This window comes from Peromyscus californicus, unplaced genomic scaffold (genome assembly GCF_007827085.1).
Source record: "Peromyscus californicus insignis strain IS unplaced genomic scaffold, ASM782708v3 Scaffold_6__1_contigs__length_162567912, whole genome shotgun sequence".
Taxonomy (NCBI): Eukaryota; Metazoa; Chordata; class Mammalia; order Rodentia; family Cricetidae; genus Peromyscus; species Peromyscus californicus.
In genome coordinates this window covers 155,240,741-155,262,551 of record NW_026294584.1, presented here as the reverse complement: position 1 = coordinate 155,262,551, position 21,811 = coordinate 155,240,741, and the positions used below count along the sequence as shown (strand labels likewise).

Here is a 21,811-nt window from a genome sequence, read left to right as displayed (position 1 = left end):
TACTAGTTGTGCCTGCAACTTACCATTTGCAAGACAGGCTGGGAAATGTAGTCTTTTAGTGGGCATATAAGGACAGCCAGAGCTACATAGAAAGACCCTGTCTCCAATGTGTGTGTGTGTGTGTGTGTGTGTGTGTGTGTGTTTCTTTTTTTCCAGAGGAAGTGTTTACTTTCTGTAGTTCTGGAATTGCATTCAAGGCCTTGTAGTATATATGCTAGGCAGATACTCTACCACTGGTTTATGGTGTTGGGCCTAGTTATCTCTTTACCTCTGCCTTACAGATAAATCCCTAACATGCCCTTATGGTTTGGTAGTGTGTAGCTTTGTGATACTTAATATTTCAAAGGTGTAAGATTTAATTTCAGGGTGTACTTTTTAGGTGGATGATGAAGATTTACAAGATGAACCTCTGCAGATCACAGTTCTTGACCACGATACTTACAGTGCAAACGATGCTATTGGCAAGGTGTACATTGACATCGATCCTTTACTGTATAGTGAAGCTGCAACAGTCATCTCAGGGTGGTTCCCAATTTATGACACCATACATGGTAAGGAGTAGCATTGGAAGAAAATGAAATGCAGTCTTAATCTTCTCTGTTTACCTTTTTTACTACACTGTGGTTTTTAAAATATTCCTAAAAGATACCTTGAAAAATAGACAAGTAGCCAAGTGTTGCTGAGAGAATCTACATTTCTCTGAACACAGTTAACATACCTGCTGACTCCATGTGACAGAGGAAGTAAATGTGTTATTTAAAAGCTGTATTGAGGGTTGGGTTTGGCTCTGGTGGAGCATTTTCCTAGCCAGCATTATACTATACTCCAGGATGGTATCTATCAGTGACAAAAAAAAAAAAAAAAGGAAAATACAGAATAACATTGTTATTCTATGTTTTTAGGACATGTTTTCAAACTGATTAATATTAATATTTGTCTTCTGAAAGATTCCTAAAACCTTTTTGTTGTTTAAAGCTGGGTTCTTAGCCAGAAATGACAGTGCATGCCTTTAATCCCAATACTTGGTAGGCTGACTAGGAGGATTGTGAGGTTGAGGCTAGCCTGTCGGTCTAGGAGCACCTGAAGTCCCTGAAACGCTGCTGTGGGTTTAGTGGTTAGAGCTATTTTCAGTGCAGTGATTGTGTCATTCATTGTCTTTATTCAGTCTCTCACAAACATGTGCTGTTGTAGAGGAGTTAGAACACACCGTAGAGCAGAAGGAGGACTCATTAACAGGACCTTGGAGAGATTTGTAAAGATGCCACAGTGAACTCTAGTCACTAATTTTCTTCTGTTTAAGAAAATAACTCTTTATAAAAAGTTCACGCAATGATTAATTTTTTTAAATTGGTAATCTTAATTTTATTATGGTACATATTGATAGATAATAATCTTTATAAAAATTCCTTGAAATTCTCAATAATTTTTAGATTGTAAAGGGGTCCCATGACCAAACACCCTGAGACCTGCTTTTCTAACTGTGTGGTTGCTTTTGAGGGCTGTGCTGCCCAGGGCTGACACGAATGGCCCCGCCTTGCTTCTGCTGCTGCATTTCTTTTTCCTGACCTGGCAGTTCCACGGATAGAGGGATACAATAAAGAAGTGAGATGTTTGTAATAAAGCAAAACATTTGTGTATAAATTCATTGAGACTTTATCTGTGTCCTATTATTTATTAACATTCAAAATGATAAAACAGGTTGAGAAATGGGATTTTAAAATAGGTTAGATCCTATTATAAGCCCTGTTTTACAGTCAGAAGAAACTGAAGTTTTCAGAAAACAGTGAAACAGGTATACCAATGTGATATATTATGGGTTGCAAAATTTACGTTATAAAATACGATGGTCCCAATTTTAATATGTACTAACATGAGAAAATTTGGTAGAATGTATGATATAATGCTTCTGCGTGCACAGTTCCATTTCTGAGTTATAAATGTTTTCCTTTCTTTTCTCCCTCACCCTTTGTTTTCTACAGTGTATTATATATTATCTTTATAGTCAGGAAGTAAATACAATCAAATGCTATTGCAGTTAAAAAGATGTCTCCAAAGTCTAGGCAGATAGATGGCTTAGTTATCAGAGTGCTTGCTGTACAAGAGTGAGGACTTGAGTTTGATCCTCAGAAGCTGTGCAAAGCAGGGCATACCAGTACTGGGAGGAGTAACAGAAGGTCCTCTGGCTGGAGGTCACCTAGCCAAGTCAGTGAGTTCAGGGTTTAGAGAGACCCTGTTTCAAAGAGGGAGTGAGTGGGAGAGCGGCTCAGTCACTGAAGTGATGGCTGTATAAGAACAAGAGGCTGAGTGCAGATCCCCAGTACCCATGTGAAAACATGGCACCTTCTGCAATCCCCAAACACGAAAGGTAGGGATAGAAAAATCCCTGGAGCTCACTGGTCAGTCAGTGATGCTAAAGAGGTAATTATGGGCCCGGATTAAAGCAGTACAAACCTTGTGCATGGAATAGTTTCCCAACGTAGAACGTTAAAGATAGTTTCTGATTGGCTTAATATGGGCTCTGTGTTTGAAATATCTCTTCTTGTTTCAGTAAATTAGTAAAGGCTTTTCTTAGAAGGCCTTCTTCCATCAGCACTGAGTTGACAAGAGATCAAGACAGTCGAGTAAAGCTATTTAATAAATGTTTAGCAGTAAGGGCTAGGTCATTCCTATTTATTGCAGCATGTTTTGAAAGCCCCATGTATAAAACTTCTCATGTTAAATCAGAGTTGGATTAGGAGTCTATCCTTGCTATTATAAAGAACTGACTTTTTATTCTTGCCCTTACCCTTGCCTTTGTTAGTTACCAACACTATGTGAATTGGTAAACTTTTAATTAAATACTAATTTCTTCTTTAAAATGGGAATGGTGTTACTGTAGGAATGACCTCGCTGGGCTGATGTGAGCACAGTGAATGTTTAGTGGGTTGTCTCCTGGGACTCAGCACGTCTTTCCACCACTGCCATCATCACTTAAAATGGGGCTTCTTTCAGGCATTCTTGGCTCAGGTAGGTGAACCGTTAGGTAATAGTGGGCATGATGCTTCTCTCAGGCTGTTATACTTAGCTTCAGTGTACCCAGTGACCAACTGGGAGTGAGAATATCCAGGAAGTAAAGCTAACCTTACTGTTATGACAATACATTATTTGAAGATCAGTAATTGCATCTATTTGCATCATGGGTTATTGTATGTTGTTTTCTTAACTTAGAAACTTGATTTTTAAATCTCCAGGTATCCGTGGAGAAATCAATGTGGTTGTCAAAGTAGACCTCTTCAATGATTTAAACAGATTTAGACAGTCATCATGTGGAGTCAAATTCTTTTGCAGTAAGTAAATGCCATTGTCTTGTTTAACAGGAAATTTAATAATTTTTAAATATGAAAAACTAATACTCAGATGGATTAATGGAAAAAGTATTAGGGTTTGGTTTTTATAACAGAGAAAAAATGGTTAAATTTCTAGAAATAGTCACTGTAACTCTGTGATTGTTTATTTGATTTTTAGAGTAAATGATGTCTAATTTTTACAAGTTCTTGGAAATTTTTGTTTAAAAATCCCAAGGCATTTTGCTGTGGTATAGAATGCTGAATGAGGGGAGAACTGTGGATGGTACTATGGAGCAGTCTATAGCCTGGACACATGAGGCCCCAGGACAGTGACCAGTGTGGATCTATTCTGGAAACTCATGCCAATCTCTGTTAGTGGGTCAAGCATCCCCAAGTAGTCATCCTCAGTGCATGAATACATTTTCTGAGAGACTAGTTTGGTGTGGATGATCCCCCTTTTGAATCTGACTAGATTTTACTTAAACCCAATGATACATTTATGTAAATGAGTTTCATATTCAGTGGATCTATTAATTAGTACGTGACTACTGTAACAGTTGGTTGTATGGCATGGATTCTGTTAGGAATGAGGGGCTGTGGGATTTCTCAACATGTTTGGAAAGGGGCTGTAGTGTGAGATGGAAAGAACATTCTGCCTATAATGTTAGCACCAGCTGGCCAACTGTTTTTATAAACTTAATTTTGTTTTTATAAACTTAAATTTATTTTTAACAGTACAGACTTATGTGGTACTCTGTGATATTTTGATTTTCTTAAACTTTGTATTGAACAGTGATTTAATGTCTATAGCCATACTCTGGATCATAAAAGTACAGTTTATATTTGCTATTCATTTTTAAAAAAATAAGTTATTTAATTTTATTTTATGTGCATTGGTGTGAGGGTGTCATATCCCTGGGAACTGGAGTTATAGCCAGTTGTGAGCTGCCATAAGGGTGCTGGGAATTCAACCCCAGTCAGCCAGTGCTCTTAACTGCTGAACCATTTCTCCAGCCCCAATATATTTGCTATTCTTACGTGAGAAAAGTGAGAAGCTTCATGACAGGAAATTATTTTTAGGATAAAACAGATCTTAAAAGGTTGTTTGAGAGCTCTTACAGTTGCATTGAGGTTATGTAGTAGATATTCCTGCTTTATATATCTAAAACATAAAAGCTGCACAGATACTTTTTATTTTTTATTTCTCCTTTTGTTTGGATCTATATATATATTTTTTTTAAATTTAAGTTTGGCTTTGTGGTTAGTAGAAGGATAATAAGTAATTTGTTTTAACAGCAACATCTATTCCAAAGTGCTACAGAGCTGTGGTGATCCATGGATTTGTAGAAGAACTTGTGGTCAATGAAGACCCTGAATATCAATGGATTGATCGTATTCGCACACCAAGGGCATCAAATGAGGCCAGACAGAGACTTATTTCTTTAATGTCAGGTATTCTAGTAAAGCAACTGTTGATTGCTTAGTCTTAAAATTTCTGTTGATTAACTTAGTCTTAATGTTTTCACTTTCCTTTCGTATGGTACATGAAATTTCACAACCAAGACTGAATTATAAGTGTTGATTCCTTATCCCAGGTACCATCCCATTAAACACTTTTAACAAGTGGACATCTGAATCAGATGTGTGAGTTCACTCTGTGTGTGTGTATGTGTGTGTGTGTGTGTGTGTGTGTGTGTGTGTGTGTGTGTGTGTGTGCATGTGTGCATGTGTGGGTCAGAGGTTGACATCTGTTTTTTTCCTTGATCCCTTTCTACCTTGTGTTTTTGAGGCAGGGTCTCTCACTGAATCTGGAGCTCACCAATTGGCCAGAGTGGCTGGCCAGCAAGTCCCAGGGATTCTTCAGCCAGTAATTCCCCACTGCTGGGATTATAGGGGCATGCTGTTATACTTGAGATTTTGTTTTTTTTTGTTTTGTTTTTTGTTTTTTTCGAACCAGGGTTTCTTTGTGTAGCTTTGGAGCCTGTCCTAGAACTTGCTCTGTAGACCAGGCTGGCCTCGACCGCCCGGCTCTGCCTCCCGAGTGCTGGAATTAAAGGTGTGCACTACCACCGCCTGGCTCATATTTGAGATTTTAAAAAATATTTTCATGTATGTGTTTGTGTTTGTGTGTTTACATGGATACATGTGCCATAGTGTGAGTGTCAGAAGACAACTTTTAGGAGAGTCATTTCTAACTTTTAGGAGAGTTAGCACCTAGCATATGGTGCTGCAGATCTGAACTCAGGTCCTCATGCACAGCAAATACTTGAGTCATTTAATTTTCTCTCCATCCCCTAGATTTGGAGTATATATCTTTTTTGCTCATCCAAATATTTAACACCTTGGAGATGAGAAGAATGCCAACATACAATGCAGAACCCAAAACTGTTTTTTCTGTAAGGCACATGAATGAATGAGTGAGCATTTACTTAACACGCCTCAGCTTGCAGCCAGTAGTATCTTACCTCCTGAAAGTGGAGCGTGGACCAGATAACTCTAAGTTCTCCTCAAATTCTAAGAATCTATGATTATTAAACTTTTGTTTTGTTTTTGTATGTCTATTATATCTTTCTTTTAAAAGTATATAATATAGAGATATGAAGTTAAAAATGAATTTCTTTCTTTTGGTAGGTGAATTACAGAGAAAGATTGGCTTGAAAGTACTTGAGATGAGAGGAAATGCAGTTGTTGGGTACTTGCAGTGTTTTGATCTGGAAGGCGAGTCTGGGTTAGTGGTACGAGCCATAGGAACAGCGTGTACTCTGGATAAATTAAGTAGCCCAGCAGCATTCCTTCCTGCATGTAATTCCCCATCCAAAGAAATGAAGGAGTAAGTATGAATCAATGAAACTGTTCTCATGGAGTTTTTTATCTTTTACCTGGAAGTTTCATTTGTTCTCACATTTTGGTAGCAGTGTTAACATACAGTTTTTACTTGTGTGATTTTTCTTAAACTATTCGAGATCCTTAGACGTCATCTATGTAAAGACAAAATGAATGTTCATGTCCTGTGTGGAATGCCTTCCTTTCTAGGAGACGCTTAAATGTGGCTCTACTGTTAGCAGTGTGTAAGGAAGACTACAGGTTGTCTTGACAGGGTTCTCAGCCTCCGGGGTCTACCATGTGCCAACAGTTCATGAAAATAAACATTGGGGATCATTAAATAGTAATACTGGGGTCTGTGTAAGGCAGGGTGAACACATCTCTCACTGCTCTCCTTCTTTCCTTCCTTGCTTCTCTCCTTCCTCTCACTTTCTCTCTCTCTCTCATCTTTTCTTTCCTCTTTTTGAGATCAGTTCTCACATTGTTGCCCAGGCTGACCCAAAATTCTTGGGTTCAAGCTATCTTTAGCTTTGTAAGAGCTGAGATGGAGGTGCCCAGCACCATGCCTGCTTAAGCAAACTTCTTTAAAAGGCCAGTTAGTAAATATTTTAGATACTAGCAGTGTAGTCTTTATTTATAAAATATGACAAAAACAGAAAGTACCCTCCCGCCCAGACCTAGACAGAAAACAAAAACCAAAACAAAACAAAAAACCAACAACAACCAATAAAAAATTCCTGCAAAGGAGTTCTCATTCTGTGATCTAAGGGTATTTAGACTTAAACATTGCTTGAAAGCTCTGTGCCTGGTGCCTAGTCAGGGTTACTATGGCTGTGATGAAACGCCATGACTAAAGCAACTTGGGGAAGAAAGGGTTATTTGACTTACACTTCCACATCACTGTTCCCCACCGAACAGCATCAGAACAGGAGTGCAAATGGCAGGATCCTGGAGGCAGGAGCTGATCCAGAGGACATGGAGGCATGCTGCTTACTGGCTTGCTCCTTATGGCTTTAGTCTGGTTTCTTGTAGGACCACCAACCCGGGGTGACCCCACCCACAATGGGCTGGGCCCTCCCCCCATCAATCACTAATTAAGAACACGATCTACTGGCTTGCCTACAGCTGGATCTTATGGAGGCATCTTCTCAGTTGAGGTTCCCTTCTCTCAGATGACCATATCTTGTGTCGACATGAAACTAGCCAGCACACCTTGCAAAGCTCATATCTGTGATTGACTTGGCCTGTGTTTTTTCACTTGTATCAAAGGAAGATTTTGAGCAAGGGTGGTGGGGGGATAGCTTGGGTATCCCTAATCTGAAAGTATGAAATCTGGAATACTCTAATAAAATAGGATACACTTTAGGTATCAGTCCTCAAGAGCATTGGGTTTTGGAGCATTTCAATTTTGGAGTTTTTAGGTTAGAAGTGCTTCTGGTAAAGTCTCTTCGAATATTCTGAAGTCTAAGATGCTCATGTTCTCAAGTATTTCAAATAAGTGCTATTCTGAATTGCCAGTGGAGAATGTTTGAATGATGATTTCTTTTTCTGTTTTAATGATTATGTTGAAAGTCTTGTTGGGAACTAGAGCTGCTGACCAGCTTATGTAATTGGAACAACTCCATGCAAGTGAAGTAACACTTTTTCCATGCTGGAGCCTTTAGTAATTCCATAAGGACCAGTGATCTAGAGATAGTTCTCAGTTAAGGGTTGGGAAACTGTGTGCCCAGGTATGTTGCTGATGCTCCTGTGTAACTCTACCATTGTAGCACCAGCAACACATAAACTTCGAGTGCTACTGTGTATTCCAGTAAGGCTTCCTTTACAAATCAGATGGCAGGTAGATCGGCCTCAGGTGTAGTCTGCTGACTTTTTCCTAGTTTAGATTACCAGGGGGTCAAAATTCTGTCGTTGGCTGAAGGCAAATGGAAACAATCTCAATTCTCAAAAAAGTTTTTCCCCCCTCGTGATCTTTGTGAAAAATGGAGTTTTCTTTATCTTGAGCATATACTTGTTTAGCCCCTTCCTTTGATGGTCTTTTTAGTTATTTGGATTAAATTCTGCTCACAAGATTTATCACAGTAGTACCAAATTTTATTTGGAAATGTATTTACAAATGAAATTATTTAAAAAGTTGTAACCTCTGTTTGCTTTAAAAATGCGTCTTAAGGCTGGGGATGTTGCTCAGTGGTATGTAGAGTGTTTGCCTAACAAGTATGAGGTCCTGGATGTATTCATGACACTGGAGTAAAAATGCATAAATAAAATGTGTCCTGCAAGAGTGTGGACTTTCAGCTGATACAGGTAGAGTTCGATGCACATAGATTCAGACCCTGACTCCCTTTCCATACCAAATTTGAAGACTTGCTTCTTGAAGCCAATTACCATGGTATATCCCTGTAATCTCAATGTTTGAGAGGCTGAGGCAGGAGACTCTCAAGTTGGAGGCCAGCCTGGGCTACTTGGTAAGATTCTGCCTCAAAATAAATAAACAAATAAACAAATGAACACACACACACACACGTAAGACCTGAATCTGTCTGTTGCCACCATGTGGTTTAAAACTCCACCTCATGAGCCCTGGCTTCCACAGATGCATCTCTGAAGTAATCTGTACGCTGAGGTTTTGAGTGAAAAGTGTTTTTCTTGGTGAAACCTTAGAAAGAGAAACCACAGGGTTGTGTTTTATGTGCATTCATGAAGAGACGCTCAGTAAACCCTAGAGGAATTGTGTTTCTCCTTTTCTCTCACCGCCATATACTTTAATTGTGAGACATAGAGTGAAGTGTTCTACCCTGCATTGTTAGGGTCTTTGGAAGGCTTCTGACAACATAGGCCATGTTTAGAAAGCCCCCTGGGATGTCGGCTGCTGTGTCTCCATGGGCTATACTGTATTTGTCATAAGAAATTAGTTTGGGTGATACTTTAGCATTCGTTATGATTTAGCTTATTATAACTAAACTAGTCTTTAGTTATTGTATAACACTGTTGGTTTTAAATTGGAATTTGGTAAAAAGAAACAGATTGGATTTAATACATTATCTAAATGAATGAAGGATTAGAATGGATGGAATGGACTTAACACTGGAAATGTGTTATTTTGAGGCAAACTTTCATACAAGGAGACAGATAGAACTCAGAATCTATCATGATAGTGCTCTAAGATATTTGAACTTTGATTTGATATCATACTTTGAATTTTTCAGTGTTTGTAATATTTTACCTGCATTAATGGCATGTATGCCCTCAGTAAAGTTTCGTTTCTCTTAGCTGTTGTATAGCAATACAGATCCCTTTGATTTTCCTCACTGAGCTCTCCTTGTGGTAAAGCTGCATTCAATGTGACTAATCACTGCTCTGCACACAGATGCTTTCCAAGTGCCTTACATGTGATTTCTTGTGTGCACAGAACTGTGTTGTACTCCTCCCAAGTTGAAGAATTTGAAGGCCCTTTTTTGCTTTAGGGGAGAGAAGAACTCCACTCACTCAGTTGTGTATATAAAAACAGACCACCTCTAAGAGGTTTAATGTGTCAGTTGTACTAAACAAGTTTTAGACTTACGTTAGCCACAGCAAAGCATCAGTGGGTTTGAAAGCCATGTTGTGTTCCCTTGCTGTTCAGTTGCTAGATATCCCTGTTTTTACTCAGTATGTGTTGTACGTTAAAAGGATGAACTGTGCCTGTTTGTACCTGGTCACTTCCCTCATTCTCTCTCCCTGCTGACAGTTCCTATATATTCTTAAGTATCTCTGTCTTAAAAACATAAATAATTGCTAAGCTTTTTTTCATAGAAAGATATAATTAAATAAACAATTCATATCTTAGTTTAAAAGAACGTGACAGCTGTGTATTTGACTTTCACTTTGTTGGGTGTTTTCCTCCCTTAAACATAATAACAAGTCCTTTTTTGATGAAAACAAAAACAAGTATGTTAAAAAGAAACTTAAAATTCAAGTCTTAGTAGTCTTTCTTAGTTCCATCAACAATTATACTTGCTATTTTTCTTACAGTTCTTGATTAATCTGATCCTTTAAAATTATATCCTAACTAATTAATTATTGGCTGTTCTTTTTTAATTTTAACTTTTTGCATGCTAGGGATTAAAAAATAAGTTTTCTCCCTTAACAAAAGCTCCTTCAAAATAATTTTAACATAACTTTGCAATCTGTTGTATGTACTGTTTTCTTTTCTTCCACTTTGATCACAAATTCCTTCAGGTCTCCGCTGGTTCATCCTCCAAGCCATGGATGCCGCTCGACTCACAACAGCCCAATTCACACTGCTACTGGCTCACGACTCACTCAGAACTTCTCTGTGTCTGTTCCCACTCTCATCTATACTGGTACGAGACTGCTCAGACTCCAGAGCTGGGGAGAGGCAGGCCACGGGCAGAGTGGCTGCAGAGGCAGGCAGGCAGGTAGCATAGGCAGGTACCACAGATCTTTGCTTCTTCCCTTTCTTACTTCGAATCCAGCTTCAATAAAGGACTTCTGTTTAGCTGACACAAAGGCTCTGACTATGGAAGCGAAGGTGTTTTTCCAGCTTCCAAAGTCTCTTCCACAGATCCTCTCAGAGCCCTATGATTTTGTGTATTACATTCTGAGAACCCTTCAGTTGTATTTATGTGACTATTTCTGTATTTGTCTAGAATTGAAATCGATAATGCTTCTAATGAAGCAGACACTGACACTTTGATTTACGTATTCTCTTATGTACAAAGTCTGTAGGGTTTTGAAGCGATAGGGTCTGTTTCATTCTGTGGAAGAGAGCTATTGGAAAACAGGTAAGCAACGCAGTGTTTCTATGTAGCTCTACCTATTGTCCTCTCTGCTGTGTTTTTAGCTGTGGCACTCTGATGCTGTAGGATAAGGAAACAGTTTTTTCTTTTCGAGATACTTGTGTGTGTGTAAATATAAAGACAGTTACGGATATTTCCACACACCATTTGTGGCCATCATTTTCTTTTGTAACTTATAAAACCATTTATTTAAGTATTTTGTCATTTATTTATTCTTTTTATTTTTTCCTTTTAATATATGTATTTTTAATCCCCATTAGTCTACCATTTCATGCTTCTTTGCTTTTCCTCTCGACTTATTAACTGTTTCAATGCAGAGAATATTTATCTGGAGAATGATGAATGGTTAAACAGCAGTTCGTTGTCTTTGGCCTCATTCCCAGCTCCACACTTAAGAAATGACTGCCGGCCCCACCCCAGTTCTTTCCTGATGTTTGGATCATGCTGCCAACTGTCAAGCCCTTTGGCACATGATTGCTTAATATGTCTCCACCTTCTTCTGGCAGGATTCCCTTCAATGAAGATCCCAATCCCAATCCTCACTCATCAGGACCCTCAACCCCTCTGAAAAACCAAACTTATTCCTTTTCACCTTCCAAGTCCTACAGTCGACAGTCCTCTTCTTCTGACACAGACTTGAGTTTGACACCCAAGACTGGTAAGGCACTTCCACCCACCTTTCGTGTTTCCTTTTAAAAACTGTTTCTGTTTCTTAGGAGCTTCCCATCCAAGTCTTTCCTCCTATTTCTGCATTTAAGTTAAAAGTGAATGTGAATGCTGATCATTTCAGTTATTATTTTTTTGTAGAGCCATTGTTTGGAGAGTGACAGTTTAACTACTTTAATCATTGTTGATATGAAGTCCAAAGTCGACTTTTGGGTGCTGACAGTGTTCTTGTCCTGTTCAAGCCCAGAGGAGTGCTGGCTCATGGCGCTTGAACAGCCGCCAGAGTGGGCTGCACTCAGATAATTCTTATTTCAGAATTTAGTTTTGTGTCTTTATTATGGAAACATTTCAGAACTGGAATGGTTGTATAGCTGTACAGATGTCTGTCCATCTGCTTATTGGCTTAAGGTTAGGTCAGTGTAAAGTATTGTCCTGAGTTTAACTGGAAAAACAAAAAAAAGGAAAAGTCAAAAAGAGAAGAGGAAATGACATTGGTCACATGTATTTATTAACTTGTTTACACATTAACTTAAAAGATAAGGTAGCCGGGCAGTGCCACACGCCTTTAATAGCACTCAGGAGGCAGAGTCAGGCGGATCTCTTGAGTTCGAGGCCAGCCTGGTCTACAGAGCGAGTTCCAGGACAGCCAAAGCTACACAGAGAAGCCCTGTCCTCGAAAAACAAAAAAACAAACAAAAAAGACAATGTAAACACTGATCATTTCAATTATTAAAATTAATTTTTTTATAGGGAAATTATTTTGTTTGATGAGTGACATTTAACTATTTAGTCATTGTTGATACTGACTCCATGGGATCAGGGTGCTTAGCTTTGCTAGGTTTGCTCTCCAGGTTGAAACTGCATTTTAAATTTCCTTGGCCTTGAATATTTTTCAATTCATTAAATTTATAATTTTCCCTCTCCTGTTTGTATTATGAATAGTTTCTGGATTTTGGTTAATGTTTTTTGATAAAAAGTTGATATAAGACTAAAAATTTACAGACTTATTATTTCTAGTATTTTAAGTAATATTTCTGGCAGTTTTCCTATCAGATTGACTAAAACAGTTTTTATTTATATTATTTTGAATTTATTATCTTTAATAACCTTTAATGTTTTATTTTAGTGTTAGAAGAGGAATATAAAATGAATTCATACCTCGTGAAAACTATCAAAACAAAATCTTACTTCCAAAGCAGTGTTATTTATTATAGACTTAATTTCTTTCTTTCTTTTTTATAAATATGATCACAGAATAGAAATACTATAAGCACCCATTTCTTTCTCTTTGTTTTTATTACCATCTCTGTCACACCTCTCCAACACAGTTACTTTATTTCTAAGTATATGCCTATTATTAACATATCAAAGCAAGTGCAGGACAAAAATGCTTGAGAAGATTGCATCTGTTCCCAGTACAGGCGACTTTTCCTTTTCATTATTGCCCATACGATGCATACTTAGAGCTTCTTCTCTAGCTTAGCATGTGCTTATCATAAGCAATGTGAAGATGATTAACACAGGCAGGAGGAGGTGCACAGGTTATTTGCAGATAATACCCACATTGGATAAGAAACTGGAGTAAGGTGGTGATGGTGCCTCTAGCACCAATCCCTACAGATGCTGAAGGCTGATTCTATAGTATTAACTAGGAGTAACAGTTGAAAATACAGTAGCATTTTATATAGTATTTTATAGTGAAGGATGCTTTGGAATGGGGCATTTTAGCTATCTTTGTGCCATAAAAATCGAACCATTCAAATTGTAATGAAATTAAAAAAAAAAAAAAAAAGAGACTGGCCTTAATGTTCCTGATGGTCAGAACAAGATAGACTTAGGATAGTATTGTTGTCTCTGCTCTTCTTTTATTGTCACTGGAAATGAAACACATCACATCATGCATCCTGGGCCAGCGTTCTGCCTCTCAGATTTACCCCTAGCTCCTGGATGCTTTTGGAGACCAGATCTTGTTAAGTTGCTGAGGCTGATCACTGCCTTGTGAGCCGAAGCAGTCACCCATTGAGCCGAAGCAGTCACCCATTAGCTGCTAGGTGTAGCTGGGACTCTGGGTTTGTGCCCTCATGAACAGTAAGATCTCCTAACAATAGTTTTAAGGCTTTGGCTACTCACTCTGTGTTCTAGGCTACTTTTCAGTACACTTACTGATTATTTTTTGTTATAGCATAGATAAAGTTTTGAAAGTGTTTTCTTGGCCTTTTGTTTTTTAATTTCCATAAAAGGTCAAACCTAAAGATTTTCAGATAAGTGACCAAACCAGGTCTCTTAAGCTTTCTGACTGGCATCATCTATACTAGCAATGGCCTTTGTAATTTTGGTTCTTAAAATCTCATTTACAAACCATGTGCTATTCTAACATTTACTTATAAGCTGACTCTGAGTGCTTTATTATGTTTACTTGCCTCAGGAACTTATTGTATGTTAGCATCCCTAGGCTCTTGGCCTTGCTGCGAGTCCTTCACCACCTTTCAGTGGTCCAGAGGGGCACTTCACTTATGTTAGGAAATGGCAGAATAATGTTCTCAGATTCCTAAAGCTGTGATTCAGTGTGCATCTTTCTCTGCTTTCTAATTCCCTACATTCAAGACTCAGTCTTCCGAGAAATAATGGAATAAACTGATTATAATTGCTTTATTATTTATAAACTGAGAAGTCAAAAATAGAACAGACATATTAAAGGTAGCCTGAGAAAATTATTTTTCTGTTTATAATTAATGCTGTTTTTCTTTTAGATTTCTTAAATTTTTTCTTATGTATTAGAATCTAATTTATGACATTTTAAAAAATGAGACTTTAAAAATATTTTCCCTAAGTTCTCAATTAATAAGAGTGAAATTTTTGAATGCTGGTGTATGATAGAGATTTACACTCTTGATTTGGGGTTAATTTTACTTTCTTAGACAATCTGTTGTATACACTTCTTACTATCCACAGGGTTTTTAATCTTTAAATAAATCTCTGTAAATAGTACAATGGTCAGATTAAAGTATGAAAAATTTTAGAGAAAAGTAAAAGCATTAATTTATACTTCAAAATTGGAGAGAAAAAACTATTTTGAATTCATAAGGCAGTACTCTTTGATTATTTTTTAATGAGTAGTCCATTAACACAACAATATTCAGTATCTTAGCTAGTAACATTTGAAGGTACCAAACTTTACCACTTTAAATAAGTGTTTATGACTGAAGCAACAAGTTTCTCATCATAATACTGAAGAGGGGTGTTTTTCAACCATACAAGTTCTGAGACACACAACCAACCAACCAACTGACAAAAATTGGTGGGCAATTGAAGTGTTCGAAGACGTCAGTTAAAAGTAATGTAAATGGCATAAAATCTTGCTAGTTATTTAAAGATTTTTAATGACTGCAGAGTTTGAAAGGGCTTTGTTAATGTAGAAGGTATCTTTGGTTTGCACTGTGTTGGCTAGAGGGTTCTGGCGGGTGGGTATTCTTAGGCTCAGTGTTGATTTGTCTGCATTTGAAATCCATTTGACTGTTATGTTTTGCTTCATCATTGCTTTCCTTCTCCTGCATTTTCTGATCTTCTGAATCTGCATCTTTGCTACTTTCCTCCACAGCACCTTACCCACAGGGGCCTGGGATCTACCTGTGCCCCAGCTCCACCCCCCTCTCTTGTGGTTCCCTTCACCTTAAGTCCCGCCTCCTCTCGGAATCTAGCCTTACCCCTCATCACTCTAGCCTTGTCAGCCCCGTTCTGAGGAAAAGTGTTTCTTTCAGTGAAGAGCTGTTCCTGGCTGCTTCTGGTAGGATCACATTATGTCAGCTTTTTTAATCCCTTTATTTTAAATCATCTTTGAAACATATTAACATATTATTTTATACCATAAAGAATGATTGTGTGTTTTATGTGTCTATTAGTTATTTTATTGACAGTTAATCAGAATTACAAAGATATCATTGGAGGTTATTTGATGGATAATTATGAGTATATACTAAACTTTATACCTAAAAAGATTATGTCTCAGGACATGGATGTGGATGTTTATTGTAACTATCACTACCTATGTCCCTACTCAAGTGACTGTGGTAGATGCTTTGCTCCTTTCTCTCCATACCTGCTCCATCCACATCGGACCTGTGCCATCCTGTTGCTAAACCATAATACATGAGAAAATTATTCTGTTTGAACCAGTTTAAGTCTCATTTTGGTGATATTCTTTTATTATATCTTTTTTCTATCCACTACATTAATCAAGTTATTCTGCTATGTTTTCTGGTAATTTATTTATCACTGCAAACTTACCTTTATTTTGTGACTTTTAATATGCTTCATATAAAGATCTTAGTTTTATTTCTAGTTAGCATTGTATAGTCTCTTAAAAATGTTTAGATTACTATAAGAAAAATTTTATTTTTAAAAGAACAGAATGGGACTACACACATGCTAACCTTTGTTTCCTTATCCAAGAACAGCTAAAAATGTGAATGTGAATTAGTTCCTTTTTAAGGCACTGCAGTAAATTTGACTGTGTGCATCTTAGTCTCGGGAGGGTGGGATTCACCCCAGTCTGCAGCGCTAGCTTCTCACCCATCCCATTTCCATACAAGTCTTGGGTCATATTTGTTCTTGTAGTAGTATCGAAACAAGAGGAACAACAAATGGTAGAGAAAGAAATGTGACATTAGCCTTAAAATACATCTAAGAGGGAGGAAATAGAATTCTTTCATCCCTGACTATGTACATTTGAGATTTATTTACCCATGTGTGATTTTTTTTTTTCCAAAAAATTGTGTTGATTTTTGTGAATGAGCACACTGTTGTAGTGTGACACCATTTTCAGAGGTGGGTGTCAGCAGAGAATAAACTTCATTCTGAATGCTGATTCCATACTCTTTAGCTCTCCTGTGATATTTTAAATGAGCAGTTAGTATGTTTCTCCTTTATATTTAATCAGATATTTTGGTGTGCCTAAATTGTTAGAATAGTAATAGTTATTCTTTTGATTAATTTTTATTAAAAGTCTCATTTTAAATATAGAATATTATCAAAGATTTCCTACCTTGTTATAATATTCTTATTAGAATAAATTGATTCTAAAACTAGCTCTGACCAGAACTTCGATGTCTTGCTTTAAAGAAAGTCTTAGTATAGTAGAGTAAAATGTATGTGTTAGTTGCCATCTCAAAATATGTGAAATGTGTGGATCATTTTCTTGTATTTTGACTCATACTGGTTTGCTGTTTTATAGTTGTTGTTTGGTTGTTGTTTATGTGCTGATGTCCTATAGGAATGGGAAGTGGTAGTGCTGGAAAAGAAGGGGGGCCCTTTAAAGCTCTTCTGCGACAACAGACTCAGTCGGCGTTGGAACAGCGGGTAAGAGTCACCACTTTACTTTCTGTTCTTGCATTGGTACCATGGCCCTGTGTTCCTAGGCTGCTGTGGGCTCAAAGACTTCCGAAAGGTATTCTTGCTCATATCTGCAATGCTGTAGTTTTAATGATCAAATGTCTTTAAGATATCACGGTAATTTATTTACCAATATTTACTTTTGTTTGGAAAAATTCTGTAAGTTTTTTGTTTTGTGTTCTAATCTTTAAGTTAAAATATTTCTCCTGAAAATATCCATTGAATGATGAAGTCATTTCTTTTTTTCCATTAAAATTACAATATAGAAAAGAAAATGGTTAATATTTTTCAGAAAAACATCTCAATAGCATTGCATTAAAATAATGCTCTAGTATATTAACATATTTATCTGCTGATATAATTTTTCTCACTGGCCTGTTTATTAGAGATAAGACACACTTTCTATATCTCTGTAGATTAAAATTAATAGAGTGGTTCTCTAGTGTAATATTTTAATTATGCTTATTGTTTAGTTAATTTGTTGAGTGGGAAACTGAGTCTAGTTTTTGGATGATTTCTCTCTCTCTCTCTTTATAAACGTCATTGCTAAGGGAGGATCGCCTCATAGGTTCTGTAGAAGGCGGGTATGTTTCTGAACACGTATGAGAGCCTGTGCCTTGTGTTAGAAGCTTTTCTACTTTTCATCTTGCTCACCTAAGTTTTATTTAAGCTTTTAACAAATGTTGCTGGCTTTTTCTGAACTTAGTACTGTGAGGCTCCTGTTCTTTTCTGCTAATGCAGTGCATGGTTCCATGTGTCCTGTCCTGTGCTTCAATTCAGACAGCGCTCCACAGCTTTCTTTCTGTCTGCTTTGGAAGCTATAAGCACTTATAGACTCTTATGTTGTTTGTTCATTTGATACCAGCACTTGGGAGAAAACAAAGGTGAGGTGTAGTGAACACTGTAAAAGGCACACCTCCTTTCTGCAGTCTGCCTCCGAGAACAGTTTGTTTCTGTTTCTCTGACTACAGACTTTAAGTTTATTCTCTAGGCAGTTTTTTTCTTATGCTGCAAGTAGCTGTTTATGTCCTGTTTACCTTTTAGACAAGGGTGAGGTGAGCAGAGCTGAAGTGTAGTAATGAGTTGAGCTCTACCCAGGTCTCTTGTTTTCGTGCAGTACTTGGGATTGAGCCCCAGGGCCTTGTACATGCTGGGCAAGCACCTTCCCACTGAGCTGTGTCCTTAGCCCTCAGTTCTTTGTTTTGTGCCCCATTAAACTGCATTTGCTCTTCACCTACTCCTGCCTTGGCAGCACACCGACCACCACCACCACCACCACCACCACCACCACCACCACCACCACCACAGTCAGAGCTGAAGATTAAAGTATGGAGAACAGGGTCAGAGTGGAGGTGTGCGTGTTTGTTCATCATGTTTTAGGCCAGAATGGTTTTATCTTTGCCTTATCCCATTTTTTTTTTTTTTAATCTAATTGCTGTTTTAGAATTCACATAAAGAGAAAAGCTTGGTTTATGAGATGGTGGACTGGCAATGTGGCTGTGTGACGTGCTGGTGACTTTACTGTCTGTGCCACAGACCTTTACAGCCATTTCATGGGAGACATTCAAATAATTTTGGATTGGGTTTAGATAAATTTGTGGACTTTTTTGTTTTGTTTTTGTTTTTTGAGGTGGTATCTAATCTGTAGCCCAGGCTAACAGGGATCTCACTATGTAGCTCAGAACTCATAATCGTACTGCTTTAACCTTGCAAATGCTGGGATTACAATGCCTAAGTAAAAGTTGTGTGTGTGTTTCTTTAAAATATGTTTTAAATTGAAATAGAATTTCATCACTTTCCTCCCTCCCATTTCTCGGTCCAGCTCCTCCCATATCCACCCATTCTCAAGTTAATAGCCTCTTTTTAAAAATTATTATTACATACATGCATATATCTATTTATATGCAAAAATATGTAAGTACAACCTGCTAAGTCTGTTTTTGTTGTTTGTATGCATATGGTTTCAGCGCTGACCACTCTGCATTAGACAACCAATAATTTGACTCATCCCTGAGAGAAGCTAATCCTTCTCTGAATAGTCATTAGTAGCTTGTAGTTCTTTGTCTAGGGGTGGGACTCCATGAGATTACCCCTTCTGCATTGGCATGTCCATTGATACTGCCATTGTTCTGGCTTGTTTATGTAGCCATTTCTAGGAGAGAATGTTTTACAGCAGACTTCTTGGGATTCTGGCTCTTACAGTCTTTCTTCTCCATTTTCCGAGAGCTTCTCTCAGCCATAGATGCAGGAGCTGTGATGTAGATGTTTCTGTTGGGGCTGGGATCCTCAGATCCATTGATCCCTTCCTTGTGTCCAGCTGTAGTTTTCTGTGATAGTCTTCATTTGCTGTAAAGAGAGGCTTCATTGCTGAAGAGTGGTGGTGTGTCCTTATACACTTACCTGTGTGTCTAAGGATAAGATTTATAATGTAGTGAGGAATTATGCTGGGTTAGTAATGTGGCAGAGTCTTTTCTAGTGTCCATGACCTCACTAGCTAGGAAGCTTATGAGTCAGGAATGATATCCTTTCTGTTGAGTGGGCTTTAAGTCCACTTCAACAGCTGTGATTACCACCAACATGTGAGTGTTCCTGTTGAACCTTTAGGATATCTTGCATGTTGTTCATTGTCATGGTTCCCAGGTGTTGCAGCTGGGTAGGGCTGTTCAATCCCATCTGTCTTTTGATAGCTTGCATACTATTCTCTGGTACCATGGAGGTTTGATTGCAGGAAAAAGAAACTTTCAGGTCAGGTGCAGCTCAAATTATGAGTCTTGTGTCCTTAATCTGTGGTATCTTCAGCACTAGGGGCCCACCCTTGATCTCTGAAAGACAGCAAAAGTCTACGTTTATAGTTTGTTGTTTTAGGAGTCCCTTGGACTACCCTGACCAACCATTTGAAAGGAGGTTTCTCATGTCTGGTACTGGAATTTTTGTTAGTCTATAGTTCTTATAGAGGAGTGTTGTTAGTCCAAGTGGCCTAACTTCCTTTAAGCTGTTTTGTGTGTGTGTGTGTACCCATATATACACATATGTATTGCTTATAATTTTAAGTAACTACAAAATGATTCATTGAAGGTTTATCAAACAACCTTCAAGGAATCATAGCCCTGGTATTATTTGCCTCCCTTCTTCACCGTATGTTTGAGCTCCATTCTTTTGTAGTTGGAGTCCACTCCCCATTTTTTAATGTTTCTTACTTTGTATTACCTGCAAACTCCCCTCTCGCTGCCCCACATCTATGGCCCCTTTACATTTTCTTGGTTTCTCTGGTTAGTCTGTGTTGTGTACGCCCATCAGAGCATCTGAGGGTTTGGAGATAGGAAAGTCAGTTGAGTGAAAACATGCAGAGGATTTTTTTTTTTTTTTTTTAAGACAGGGTCTCATGTAGTCTAGGTTGGCCTGAGCCAGCTGTGTACCCAAGGGTCACCTTTAACTCCTGCCTCTGCCTCTTTTTTGTTTTTGTTGCTATTTTATTTATTTATTGATTGATTGATTGATTGATTTAGGTTTTTTGAGACCAGGTCTTTCCACATAGTCCTGACTGTCCTGGGATTCACTATGTAGATCAGGCTGACCTTGGACTCACAGATATCTGCCTGCCTCTGCCTCCCAAGTGCTAGGATTAAAGGCGTGCACCACCATGCCCAGCCCATGCCTTTACCGATTAAATGCTGGTATTATAGGTGTGTGCTACAGAATTTGGCCAGATTTATGTTTGTTTTCTTCCTTCCTTCCTTCCTTCCTTCCTTCCTTCCTTCCTTCCTTCCTTCCTTCCTTCCTCTTTTTCTTTTTCTTTTTGAGAAAGAGTTTCTCTGTGTAGCCTTGGCTGTTCTGGAACTTGCTCTGTAGACCAGCCTGGCCTTGAACTCATAGAAATCATCTGCCTCCTGAGTGCTGGGACTAAAGGTGTGTGCCTGGCTCAGATTTGTATTTTCTAATATGCTTTTTTTGTTTTGAGATACAGTGTCATGTAGCAGAGCATGGCTTCAAACGTACTATGTAGTTAAGAATGATCTCTACCTCTCAAACTGGGTTATAGGCGTACACAAACACATTGGGCATTTTATTACATTTTAAAATTTATTTTGTGTGGGCAGAGGGAAGTTTGTGGGTGCATAAATGCTGTGGTGCACATATGGAGACCCTAGAATAATTCATGGGAGTGGCTTCTCTACTTCATGTGGTCAGTTGACCTCAGGTCGTCAGGCTTGGCAGCCAGTGTCTTTACCCACTAGGCCGTCTCGATGGCCTCTGATGTGCTTTTAAAGAGTTTAAAATCTTGGACACGTCAGCACATTGGGCATATACTATAACTTTTTTATTTTAAACAAAAAAAGGGGAAATGTGGTTGATATATTATGTACCCCAATAAACTTATCTGCAGGTCAGAGAACAGAATAGCCACTATATTAAACGTAGAGGTCAGGCAGTGGTAACATATGCCTTTAATCCTAGCATTCCAGAGGCAGAGATCCATCTGGATCTCTGTGAGTTCAAAGCCACACTGGAAACCACCAGGCATGGTGGTGACACACACCTTTAATCTCAGGAAGTGATGGCAGGTAGCAGAAAGGTATATAAGGTGTGAGGACCAGGAACTAAGTTTGTTAAGCTTTTAGGCTTTTAGCAGCAGTTCAGCTGAGATCCATTCAGATGAGAACACAGAGGCTTCCAGTTTGAGGAAACAAGATCAGCTGAGGAATTGGCGAGGTGAGGTTGTCTGTAGCTTGTTCTGTTTCTCTGATCTTTCAGTGTTCACCCCAAAACCTGGCTCCGGTTTTTATTTCATTTATAAGACCATTTAGCAAT

At 38.2% G+C, this 21,811-nt stretch overlaps 1 protein-coding gene across 41 annotated transcripts in view; it reads left to right on the top strand.

The window, feature by feature from the left end:
- Positions 1-21,811, top strand: part of C2cd5 (C2 calcium dependent domain containing 5) — a 146,144-nt gene that overhangs the window by 15,520 nt on the left and 108,813 nt on the right. For 13 of the 41 annotated variants that reach the window (XR_008214172.1, XR_008214173.1, XM_052719071.1 and 10 more), the window contains exons 4-11: positions 380-551; positions 3,231-3,326; positions 4,623-4,778; positions 5,958-6,156; positions 11,455-11,606; positions 15,213-15,398; positions 16,884-16,969; positions 17,554-17,586. Coding sequence is in view for 39 of the 41 variants with exons in the window: in XM_052719071.1 (XP_052575031.1) it covers positions 380-551; positions 3,231-3,326; positions 4,623-4,778; positions 5,958-6,156; positions 11,455-11,606; positions 15,213-15,398; positions 16,884-16,969; positions 17,554-17,586 (1,080 nt within the window). In the remaining 2 variants the exon portion in view is untranslated. Of the gene's footprint in view, positions 1-379; positions 552-3,230; positions 3,327-4,622; positions 4,779-5,957; positions 6,157-10,367; positions 10,493-11,454; positions 11,607-15,212; positions 15,399-16,883; positions 16,970-17,553; positions 17,587-21,811 lie in introns of those variants that run through there. The other 28 variants (XM_052719069.1, XM_052719072.1, XM_052719091.1 and 25 more) reach the window with 9 other exon arrangements.